This window comes from Nerophis ophidion, linkage group LG23 (genome assembly GCF_033978795.1).
Source record: "Nerophis ophidion isolate RoL-2023_Sa linkage group LG23, RoL_Noph_v1.0, whole genome shotgun sequence".
Taxonomy (NCBI): domain Eukaryota; kingdom Metazoa; phylum Chordata; class Actinopteri; order Syngnathiformes; family Syngnathidae; genus Nerophis; species Nerophis ophidion.
In genome coordinates, this window is record NC_084633.1 from 34,258,105 (window position 1) to 34,271,599 (window position 13,495).

Consider the following 13,495-nt stretch of genomic DNA (forward strand, 5'->3'; position numbering starts at 1 on the left):
ATACATTAGTGTAGTAGGCCTAAATATTCATTAAGTACCACCATCATGACATTGAAATACAATACTGTAGTAGACTTAAGTATTCATCAAGTACCACCATAACGAGAAGCAATAAAATATACTAGCGTAGTAGACCTAAGTAATCATCAAGTACCACCATAATGACAACATTAAAATACAGTAGTGTAGTAGACCTAAGTATTTATCAAGTACCACCAAAATGACAACATTAAAAATGGCAACATTAAAATACAGTAGCGTAGTAGACCTAAGTATTCATCAAGTACCACCATAATGACAACAATATAATACAGTAGTGTATTAGGCCTAAGTATTCATTAAAAACAAGAGAGAGGTTTTATTTAGAATAGAATAGAATAGAATAGAATAGAATAGAAAGTACTTTAACGATCCCTACGGGAAATTCAGCAATTTAACAAGTATATTCAATATTTTAGATTACTGTATCATTAAGCACAGTTTGAACGGTCACACTGTGTTTGTATATTTAATTAGGTGATTCTTTGGGAATGACTGGATGAATGTACTGACAGAACGTGTGAAGAACTTGTCGCTACTTCTTGTCCAGGTGGTGGTCAAAAAAGCTCACATGGCCGTGGGCTCCCTGACGATCAATGAGGAGAGGTCAGAGGTCATCGACTTCTCCGTCCCCTTCATCGAGACGGGCATCAGTGTCATGGTGTCCCGCAGCAACGGCACCGTCTCTCCCTCAGCCTTCCTAGGTGAGCAAGGCGGACATTGAACTTTGATCATTTTCCACCCAATATTCTACAACACAAATACAACATTGAAACAACATTTTTTTTGACGACATTTAATCAATGTCGGGTTGTGATGTTGATTTGAAATTGAAATTTGGTCATTTTCCACCCAATGTTCTACAACACAAATACAACGTTGAAACAACAAAGATTTTTGACAACGTTTAATCAATGTTGGGTTCTGACAGTGATTTAACATGGAATTTTGGTCATTTTCCAACCAATATTCTACAACACAACTACAACGTTGAAACAATATGCTTTTTGACCACCGTTAATCAATGTTGGATTCTGACATTGATTTAACATTGGATTTTGGTCATTTTCCAACCAATATTCTAAAACACAACTACAACGTTGAAACAACATGCATTTTGACAATGTTTAATCAATGTTGGGTTGTGACGTTGATTTAACTTTGAATTTTGGTCATTTTCCAACCAATATTCTACAACACAAATACAGCATTGAAACAACATTTTTTTTGACGACATTTAATCAATGTCGGGTTGTGATGTTGATTTGAAATTGAAATTTGGTCATTTTCCACCCAATGTTCTACAACACAAATACAACGTTGAAACAACATGCTTTTTGACAACGTTTAATCAATGTTGGGTTCTGACAGTGATTTAACATTGAATTTTGGTCATTTTCCAACCAATATTCTACAACACAAATACAATGTTGAAACAACATGCTTTTTACAATGTTTAATCAATGTTGTGTTATGACGTTGATTTAACATTGAATTTTGGTCATTTTCCAACCAATATTCTACAACACAACTACAACGTTGAAACAATATGCTTTTTGACGACCCTTAATCAATGTTGGATTCTGACATTGATTTAACATTGGATTTTGGTAATTTTCCACCCAATGTTCTACAACACAAATACAACGTTGAAACAACATGCTTTTTGACAACGTTTAATCAATGTTGGGTTCTGACAGTGATTTAACATTGAATTTTGGTCATTTTCCAACCAATATTCTAAAACACAACTACAACATTGAAACAACATGCATTTTGACAATGTTTAATCAATGTTGGGTTGTGACGTTGATTTAACTTTGAATTTTGGTCATTTTCCAACCAATATTCTACAACACGAATACAACGTTGAAACAAAATACTTTTTGTCAACGTTTAATCAATGTTGGGTTCTGACGTTGATTTAACATTGAATTTTGGTCATTTTCCTACCAATATTTTACAACACAAATACAACGATGAAACAACATACTTTTTGACAACGTTTAATCAATGTTGGGTTCTGACGTTGATTTAATATTGAATTTTGGTCATTTTCCAACCAATATTCTACAACACAAATACAACGTTGAAACAACATGCTTTTTACAATGTTTAATCAATGTTGTGTTATGACGTTGATTTAACATTGAATTTTGGTCATTTTTCAACCAATATTCTACAACACAAATAGAACATTGAAACAGCATGCTTTCTGACAACGTTTAATCAATGTTGGATTCTGAATTTGATTTAACATTGAATTCTGGTCATTTTCCAACCAATATTCTACAACACAGATACAACGTTGAAACAACATGTTTTTTGACGACGTTTAATCAATGTTGGATTCTGATGTTGATTTAACATTGAATTTTGGTCATTTTCCAACCAATATTCTGAAACCCAGATACAACGTTGAAACAACGTGTTTTTTGACGACGTTTAATCAATGTTGGATTCTGATGTTGATTTAACATTGAATTCTGGTCATTTTCCAACCAATATTCTACAACACAGATACAACGTTGAAACAACATGTTTTTTGACGACGTTTAATCAATGTTGGATTCTGATGTTGATTTAACATTGAATTTTGGTCATTTTCCAACCAATATTCTGAAACCCAGATACAACGTTGAAACAACATGTTTTTTGACGACGTTTAATCAATGTTGGATTCTGATGTTGATTTAACATTGAATTTTGGTCATTTTCCAACCAATATTCTACAACACAAATACAACGTTGAAACAACATGGTTTTTGACAACCGTTGATCAATTTTGGGTTCTGACATTGATTTAACATTGAACTTTGGTCATTTTCCAACCAATATTCTACAACACAAATACAACGTTTGAACAACATGCTTTTTACAATGTTTAATCTATGTTGTGTTATGACGTTGATTTAACATTGAATGTTGGTAATTTTTCAACCAATATTCTACAACACAAATACAACATTGAAACAACATGCTTTTTGACAACGTTTAATCAATGTTGGATTCTGACGTTGATTTAACATTGAATTTTGGTCATTTTCCAACCATATTCTACAGCACAAATTCAACTTTAAAACAACATGCTATTTGACAACGTTTAATCAATGTTGGGTTCTGACGTTGTTTTAACATTGAATTTTTGTAATTTTCCAACCAATATTCTACAACACAACTACAACGTTGAAACAACATGCCTTTTTGATGACATTTAATCAATGTTGTTTTGTGACGTTGATTAAAGATTTAATTTCGGATATTTTCCAACCAATATTCTACAACACAAATACAACTTTAAAACAACATGCTTTTTGACAACGTTTAATCAATGTTGGGTTAGGACGTTGATTTAACATTGAATTTTGGTAATTTTCCAACCAATATTCTACAACACAAATACATTGTTGAAACAACATGCTTTTTGACAACGTTTAAGCAATGCTGGGTTACGACATTGATTTAACATTGAATTTTGGTAATTTTCCAACCAATATTCTACAACACAAATACAATGTTGAAACAATAGGCTTTTTGACGACCGTTAATCAATTTTGGGTTCTGACATTGATTTAACATTGAATTTTGGTCATTTTCCAACCAATATTCTACAACACAACTACAACGTTGAAACAATATGCTTTTTGATGACCGTTGATCATAGTTGGATTCTGACATTGATTTAACATTGAATTTTGGTAATTTTCCAACCAATATTCTAAAACACAACTACAACGTTGAAACAACATACTTTTTGACAATGTTTAATCAATGTTGGGTTGTGACGTTGATTTAACTTTGAATTTTGGTCATTTTCCAACCAATATTCTACAACACAATTACAATGTTAAAACAACATGCTTTTTGACGACATTTAATCAATGTTGGATTCTGACGTTGATTTAACATTGAATTTTGGTCATTTTCCAACCAATATTCTACAACACGAATACAACGTTGAAACAAAATACTTTTTGTCAACGTTTAATCAATGTTGGGTTCTGACGTTGATTTAACATTGAATTTTGGTCATTTTCCTACCAATATTCTACAACACAAATACAACGTTGAAACAACATGCTTTTTACAATGTTTAATCAATGTTGTGTTATGACGTTGATTTAACATTGAATTTTGGTCATTTTTCAACCAATATTCTACAACACAAATAGAACATTGAAACAACATGCTTTCTGACGACGTTTAATCAATGTTGGATTCTGACGTTGATTTGACATTGAATTTTGGTCATTTTCCAACCAATATTCTACAACACAGATACAACGTTGAAACAACATGTTTTTTGACGACGTTTAATCAATGTTGGATTCTGATGTTGATTTAACATTGAATTTTGGTCATTTTCCAACCAATATTCTACAAATAAATGATAAATGATAAATGGGTTGTACTTGTATAGCGCTTTTCTACCTTCAAGGTACTCAAAGCGCTTTGACACTACTTCCACATTTACCCATTCACACACACATTCACACACTGATGGAGGGAGCTGCCATGCAAGGCACCAACCAGCACCCATCAGGAGCAAGGGTGAAGTGTCTTGCTCAGGACACAACGGACATGACGAGGTTGGTACTAGGTGGGAATTGAACCAGGGACGCTCGGGTTGAGCACGGCCACTCTCCCCACTGCGCCACGCCGTCCCACAATACAACGTTGAAACAACATGGTTTTTGACAACCGTTAATCAATTTTAGGTTCTGACATTGATTTAACATTGAACTTTGGTCATTTTCCAACCAATATTCTACAACACAACTACAACGTTGAAACAACATGCTTTTTACAACGTTTAATCAATGTTGGATTCTGACGTTGATTTAACATTGAATTTTGGTCATTTTCCAACCATATTCTACAGCACAAATACAACTTTAAAACAACATGCTTTTTGACAACGTTTAATCAATGTTGGGTTCTGGCGTTGCTTTAACATTGAATTTTTGTAATTTTCCAACCAATATTCTACAACACAACTACAACGTTGAAACAACATGCCTTTTCGACGACATTTAATCAATGTTGTTTTGTGACGTTGAATTAAGATTGAATTTCGGATATTTTCCAACCAATATTCTACAACACAAATACAACATTGAAACAACATGCTGTTTGACAACGTTTAATCAATGTTGGGTTATGATGTTGATTTAACATTGAATTTTGGTAATTTTCCAACCAATATTCTACAACAAAAATACATTGTTGAAACAACATGGTTTTTGACAACGTTTAATCAATGTTGGATTCTGAGGTTGATTTAACATTGAATTTTGGTCATTTTCCAAATAATATTCTACAACACGGATACAACGTTGAAACAACATGCTCTTTGACAACGTTTAAGCAATGTTGGATTCTGACGGTGATTTAACATTGAATTTTGGTTATTTTCCAACCAATGTTCCACAACACAAATACAACGTTGAAACAACATGCTTTTTGACAACGTTTAAGCAATGTTGGGTTACGACATTGATTTAACACTGAATTTTGGTCATTTTCCAACCAATATTCTACAACACAAATACAACGTTGAAACAACATGCTTTTTGACGACCGTTTATCAATTTTGGCTTGTGATGTTGATTTAACATTGAATTTTGGTCATTTTCCAACCAATATTCTACAACACAAATAAAACGTTGAAACATCATGCTTTTTGACAAAGTTTAATCAATTTTGGGTTCTGATGTTGATTTAACATTGAATTTTGGTCATTTTCCAACCAATATTCTACAACACAAATACAACGTTGAAACAACATGCCTTTTGACAACGTTTAAGCAATGTTGGGTTACGACATTGATTTAACATTGAATTTTGGTCATTTTCCAACCAATATTCTACAACACAAATACAACTTCAAAACAACATGCTTTTTGACAACGTTTAATCAATGTTGGGTTCTGGCGTTGTTTTAAAATTTAATTTTTTTAATTTTCCAACCAATATTCTACAACACAACTACAACGTTGAAACAACCACTTTTTGACGATAATTAATCAATGTTGTTTTTTGACGTTGATTTCGGATATTTTCCAACCAATATTCTACAACACAACTACAACGTTGAAAAAACATGCTTTTTGACAACGTTTAATCAACGTTGGTTCATGATGTTGATTTAACATTGAATTTTGGTGATTTTCCACCCAATATTCTACAACACAAACACAACGTTGAAACAACATGCTTTTTGACAACGTTTAATCAATGTTGGGTTGTGACGTTAATTTAACTTGGAATTTTGGTCATTTTCCAACCATTATTTTACAACACAATTTCAATGTTAAAACAACATGCTTTTTGACGACATTAAATCAATGTTGGGTTCTGACGTTGATTTAACATAGAATTTTTGTCATTTTCCAACCAATATTCTACAACACAAATACAACGTTGAAACAACATGCTTTTTGACAACGTTTAATCAATGTTGGGTTATGACTTTGATTTAACTTTGAATTTTGGTCATTTTCCAACCAATATCCTACACTACAAATACAACGTTGAAACACCATGCTTTTTGACAAAGTTTAATCAATTTTGCGTTCTAAATTGGCCCTAGTGTGTGAATGTGAGTGTGAATGTTGTCTGTCTATCTGTGTTGGCCCTGTGATGAGGTGGCGACTTGTCCAGGGTGTACCCCGCCTTCCGCCCGATTGTAGCTGAGATAGGCGCCAGCGCCCCCCGCGACCCCGAAAGGGAATAAGCGGTAGAAAATGGATGGATGGATGGACGTTGATTTAACATTGAACTTTGGTCATTTTCCAACCATATTCTACAGCACAAAAACAACGTTGAAACAACATGCTTTTTGACAAAGTTTAATCAATTTTGCGTTCTGACGTTGATTTAACATTGAACTTTGGTCATTTTCCAACCAATATTTTACAACACAACTACAACGTTGAAACAACATGCTTTTTGACAACGTTTAATCAATGTTAGCTTCTGATGTTGATTTACCAATGAACTATGACAACGTTTGATCAATGTTGGGTTGTGATGTTGATTTGAAATAGAATTTTGGTTATTTCCCAACCAACAATGAATATCCAATGTAAGACATCAGCGTTGTCTAAAATATACAAATACAACTATTTTGCAACATTGTTTGAAAATCAGTTTTAAAGGACACGTACATATAATCAATGTTGCATCAATGTCTTGTGACTGCTGGGATCGCGGTCACTTTGCATAGATCTCACTTTCTTTCCAAAATATGCTCCAAATAAGCTCCTCAGCAACTCACAAAATGTTACACAATATTGTCAGTTATCTGAACCCCTTCTTCCTCTTTGGAATTTTAGAATCCATATTTTGCCCAGTCCCGTACTCCCCTAACTTCCAAAACGACACAAATTAATTACGTTTTTTGATGAAATATGACGACACTGAAACGTTCTCCAAAAACATCAAACACTTAGGCAGCCCAAAGCGCTGGGGCCCATTTGTTGGGCCGCCAAAAAATGTATCTTTTCTCACATGTGGTCCGTATGGGCTGCGGTTGTAATACAGTTTTCCACCACTTGCGGCAGTAATGACAACATCAAACAAACAGAAGAAGTCTTGAGTTAAAGTCATAGAGAAGTTTCTGAAGCGCAAAAATTATGACAAAAAGGTTGAAGATGTATATTAATTTTGACTTCAACTTTATTGACAGTTTACTCAAGAAACATATTTATTATTATATATTACTGATTTATTTAAGAAACATATATATTAAAATGTATTATTTGTTTTGTCAAGAAACATATTTTTTATTATTATATAGTATTAGCTTAGTAAACAAACATATTTATTATTATTATTATATATTATTAGTTAGTCAAGAAACATATTTATTATCATTATATATTATCAGTGTAGTCGAGAAATATATGTATTATTATAATGTATTATTAGTTTAGTCAAGAAACATATTTATTATTATTATGTATTATTAGTTTAGTTAAGAAACATATCTATTATTATTATATATTATTTGTGTAGTCAGGAAACATATTTTTTTTATTATATATTATTAATTTAGCAAATAAACATACTCCTCCTCTCTGAGCTGCCACCTTACCGTGGTAGAGGAGTTTGCGTGTCCCAATGATCCTAGGAGCTATGTTGTCTGGGGGCTTTATGCCCCCTGGTAGGGTCTCCCAAGGCAAACAGGTTCTAGGTGAGGGATCAGACAAAGAGCAGCTCGAAGACCTCTATGAAGAAGACAAAACATGGACCCAGATTTCCCTCGCCCGGACGCGGGTCACCGGGGCCCCCTTCTGGAGCCAGGCCCGGAAGTGGGGCATGATGGCGAGCGCCTGGTGGCCGGGCCTGTTCCCATGGGGAACAGCCTGGAGAGGCGACGTGGGTCCCCCCTCCAATGGGCTCACCACCCATAGGAGGGGCCGTAGAGGTCGGGTGCAATGTGAGCTGGGCGGCAGCCGAAGGATGGGCACTTGGCGGTCCGATCCTCGGCTACTGAAGCTAGCTCTTGGGACGTGGAACGTCACCTCACTGGGGGGGAAAGAGCCTGAGCTAGTGCGCAAAGTGGAGAAGTTCCAGCTGGATATAGTCGGACTCACTTCGACGCACAGCAAGGGCTCTGGAACCACTTCTCTCGAGAGGGACTGGACCCTCTTCCACTCTGGCGTTGCCGACAGTGAGAGGCGACGGGCTGGGGTGGCAATTCTGGTTGCCCCACGGCTTAAAGCCTGCACGTTGGAGTTCAACCCAGTGGACGAAAGGGTAGCCTCCCTCCGCCTTCGGGTGTGGGGCCGGGTCCTGACTGTTGTTTGTGCTTACGCACCAAACAGCAGTTCAGAGTACCCACCCTTTTTGGGTACACTCGAGGGAGTACTGTAAAGTTCTCCCCCGGGTGATTCCCTTGTCCTACTGGGGGACTTCAACGCTCATGTTGGCAACGACAGTGAAACCTGGAGAGGCGTGATTGGGAAGAATGGCCGCCCGGATCTGAACCCGAGTGGTGTTTTGTTATTGGACTTTTGTGCTCGTCACAGTTTGTCCATTACAAACACCATGTTCAAACATAAGGGTGTCCATATTGCACTTGGCACCAGGACACCCTAGGCCGCAGTTCCATGATCGACTTTGTAGTTGTGTCATCGGATTTGTGGCCTTATGTTTTGGACACTCGGGTGAAGAGAGGGGCGGAGCTTTCTACCGATCACCACCTGGTGGTGAGTTGGCTGCGATGGTGGGGTAGGATGCCGGACAGACCTGGCAGACCCAAACGCATTGTGAGGGTCTGCTGGGAACGTCTGGCAGAGTCTCCTGTCAGAGAAAGTTTCAATTCCCACCTCCGGAAGAACTTCGAACATGTCACGAGGGAGGTGCTGGACATTGAGTCCAAGTGGACCATGTTCCGCACCTCTATTGTCGAGGCGGCTGATCGGAGCTGTGGCCGCAAGGTAGTTGGTGCCTGTCGAGGCGGCAATCCTAAAACCCCTTGGTGGACACCAGCGGTGAGGGATGCCGTCAAGCTGAAGAAGGAGTCCTATCGGGTCCTTTTGGCTCATAGGACTCCGGAGGCAGTGGACAGGTACCGACAGCCCAAGCGGTGTGTGGCTTCAGCGGTGACTGAGGCAAAAACTCGGACATGGGAGGAGTTCGGGGAAGCCATGGAAGACGACTTCCGGACGGCTTCGAAGCGATTCTGGACCACCTTCCGCCGCCTCAGGAAGGGGAAGCAGTGCACTATCAACACCGTGTATGGTGCGGATGGTGTTCTGCTGACCTCAACTGCGGATGTTGTGGATAGGTGGAAGGAATACTTCGAAGACCTCCTCAATCCCACCAACACGTCTTCCTATGAGGAAGCAGTGCCTGGGGAATCTGTGGTGGACTCTCCTATTTCTGGGGCTGAGGTCGCTGAGGTAGTTAAAAAGCTCCTTGGTGGCAAGGCCCCGGGGGTGGACGAGACCCGCCCGGAGTTCCTTAAGGCTCTGGATGCTGTGGGGCTGTCTTGGTTGACAAGACTCTGGAGCATCGCGTGGACATCGGGGTCGGTACCTCTGGATTGGCAGACTGGGGTGGTGGTTCCTCTCTTTAAGAAGGGGGACCAGAGGGTGTGTTCCAACTATCGTGGGATCACACTCCTCAGCCTTCCCGGTAAGGTTTATTCAGGTGTACTGGAGAGGAGGCTACGCCGGATAGTCGAACCTCGGATTCAGGAGGAACAGTGTGGTTTTCGTCCTGGTCGTGGAACTGTGGACCAGCTCTATACTCTCCGCAGGGTTCTTGAGGGTGCATGGGAGTTTGCCCAACCAGTCTACATGTGCTTTGTGGACTTGGAGAAGGCATTCGACCGTGTCCCTCGGGAAGTCCTGTGGGGAGTGCTCAGAGAGTATGGGGTATCGGACTGTCTTATTGTGGCGGTCCGCTCCCTGTACGATCAGTGCCAGAGCTTGGTCCGCATTGCCGGCAGTAAGTCGAACACATTTCCAGTGAGAGTTGGACTCCGCCAAGGCTGTCCTTCGTCACCGATTCTGTTCTGGACAGAATTTCTAGGCGCAGTCAAGGCGTTGAGGGGTTTCGGTTTGGTGACCGCAGGATTAGGTCTCTGCTTTTTGCAGATGATGTGGTCCTGATGGCTTCATCTGACCGGGATGTTCAGCTCTTACTGGATCGGTTTGCAGCCGAGTGTGAAGCGACCGGAATGAGAATCAGCACCTCCAAGTCCGAGTCCATGGTTCTCGCCCGGAAAAGGGTGGAATGCCATCTCCGGGTTGGGGGAGACACTGCCCCAAGTGGAGGAGTTCAAGTACCGAGGAGTCTTGTTCACGAGTGAGGGAAGAGTGGATCGTGAGATCGACAGGCGGATCGGTGCGGCGTCTTCAGTAATGCGGACGTTGTACCGATCCGTTGTGGTGAAGAAGGAGCTGAGCCGGAAGGCAAAGCTCTCAATTTACCGGTCGATCTACGTTCCCATCCTCACCTATGGTCATGAGCTTTGGGTCATGACCGAAAGGATAAGATCACGGGTACAAGCGGCCGAAATGAGTTTCCCCCGCCGTGTGGCGGGGCTCTCCCTTAGAGATAGCGTGAGAAGCTCTGCCATCCAGGAGGAACTCAAAGTAAAGCCGCTGCTCCTTCACATCGAGAGGAGCCAGATGAGGTGGTTCGGGCATCTGGTCAGGATGCCACCCGAAAGCCTCCCTAGGGAGGTGTTTAGGGCACGTCCAACCGGTAGGAGGCCACGGGGAAGACCCAGGACATGTTGGGAAGACTATGTCTCCCAGGTGGCCTGGGAACGCCTCGGGAGCCCCCGGGAAGAGCTAGATGAAGTGGCTGGGGAAAGGGAAGTCTGGGTTTCCCTGCTTAGGTTGTTGCCCCCGCGACCCGACCTCGGATAAGCGGAAGAAAATGGATGGATGGATGGATAAACATACTCATTATTATTATATATTAGTTTAGTGGAAAAAACACTATCATATATTATCAGTGTAGTCAAGAAACATATTTATTATTATTATATATTATTTGTGTACTCAATAAACATATTTATTATCAATATATATTATTAATTTAGTAAAGAAACATACTGGTATTTATTCTTATAATGATACATTATTAGTTTAGTCAAGAATAATATTTATTATTATTATATATATTGTCAGTGTAGACAACAAACATACCCATTACTATTATATATTATTAAGTTAGTAAAGAAACATATTTATTATTATAATTATATATTAGTAGTTTAGTCAATAATCCTATTTATTATTATCATATATTATCAGTGAAGTCAAGAAACATATGTATTATAATATATTATTAATTTAGTAAATAAACATACGTTACATTACGCCAAACAGCACAGAGACAAGCCTCCAAACTTCTGGAACAAAGTCATTTGGAGTGATGGCTTTCTTCTGGCGACTCGACCATGCAGCCCATTTTTCGTCAAGTGCCTCCTTACTGAGCATCTTGAAACAGCCACACCACAATTTTTCAGAGAGTCCTGCATTTCAGTTAAAGTTAGCTGTGGATTTTTATTTGCATCTCGATCAATTTTCCTGGCAGTTGTGGCTGAAATATTTTCTGGTCTACCTGAATCCCTCATTTTCTACTTCTCAAATCAGCGTTTGAACACTGCTGATTGGAAATCTCAATTCCTTGCATATCTTTTTATACCCCTTTCCTGTTTTATGCAGTTCAATTACCTTTTTCTTGCAGATATATTGACAATCATTTTGCCTTCCACATGACTCAGAATCCAGAAACATCTGTTTGAAAGATGCAATGGTCCGTCAGAAGCCCAGAAACTCACTGACCTTTTATACACACATTTGAATTATAAACAAACTGGTCACAGGTGAGGGTTGGAACCTTGATTAGCCATTCAGACCTGTTTGTGTCGACTTTTGTGCCTGTTACCAGATCAAAGTCTATGTATGTCAACTTTTGATCAGGGTCATTTGGGTACTTTCTTTTTGTCATTTTGATTTAAAAAGAGTACACACAGTTGTTTTGCCAATAAATAGCTTCACACCACCATTAAACATGAGTGGAAGAAATGTTTTCAAGTTGCCGTGCCAGCAACTTGAGGGTTGCAGGTTCGATTCCCGCTTCCGCCATCCTAGTCACTGCCGTTGTGTCCCTGGGCAAGACACTTTACCCACCTGCTTCCAGTGCCACCCACACTGGTTTGAATGGAACTTAAATATTGGGTTTCACTATGTAAAGCGCTTTGCGTCACTAGAGAAAAAGCGCTATATAAATATAATTCACTTCACTTCATTCATATCCTCGAAAAAATGGCCAAGAAATCATTCATTCTCACAAAGTTTGTAAATTTATAAGCACAACTGTATATTCAAGAGTTTATTAATAGTTTGGTTATTTATTTCCTTCTTTGTGTCCCCTATCACTCTCTCTCTTTCCCTCCCTTACATCACTTTTCCCTTCATTTTTTCCTGGCCGTCGGCCCACGCTTCCTCCCTCATCTTCCTGCATCCCTCTCTCTCTCTCTCTCTCTCTCTCTCTCTCTCTCTCTCTCTCTCTCTCTCTCTGCCCTCCAGAGCCCTTCAGTGCGGATGTGTGGGTGATGATGTTCGTGATGCTGCTGCTGGTGTCAGCGTTCGCCGTCTTCATTTTTGAGTACTTCAGCCCCGTGGGCTACAACCGCTGTCTGGCTGACGGCAGAGGTGAGGAACAAAAGGGTTGGGGGGGGGGGGGGGGGGGGGGGGGGGGCGGACGAGCAAAACACGCCTTATACCTGGAGTGATGGTGGGAGGGGCTTAGGGCTGTAAGATGATGGAAACTCTTTTCGGGGGTACCGACTCATTATCCTCGTCCACCGTTTCCAAAAAAAATAAAATAAAATTTAAATGTGGACCCGCCAGACCACAGAAATCTTTCCCACTTTGTATCAGTCCATCTTAGATGAGCTCGGGCCCAAAAAAGCTGGCGGCGT

General features: G+C 39.5%; 1 protein-coding gene across 1 annotated transcript in view; it reads left to right on the forward strand.

The window, feature by feature from the left end:
* LOC133541130 (glutamate receptor ionotropic, NMDA 2B-like) overlaps positions 1-13,495 on the forward strand; it is a 553,382-nt gene that overhangs the window by 464,043 nt on the left and 75,844 nt on the right. The window contains exons 11-12 of the mRNA XM_061884238.1: positions 590-743; positions 13,101-13,226. Of these exons, the coding sequence (XP_061740222.1) occupies positions 590-743; positions 13,101-13,226 (280 nt within the window). The remainder of the gene's footprint in view (positions 1-589; positions 744-13,100; positions 13,227-13,495) is intronic.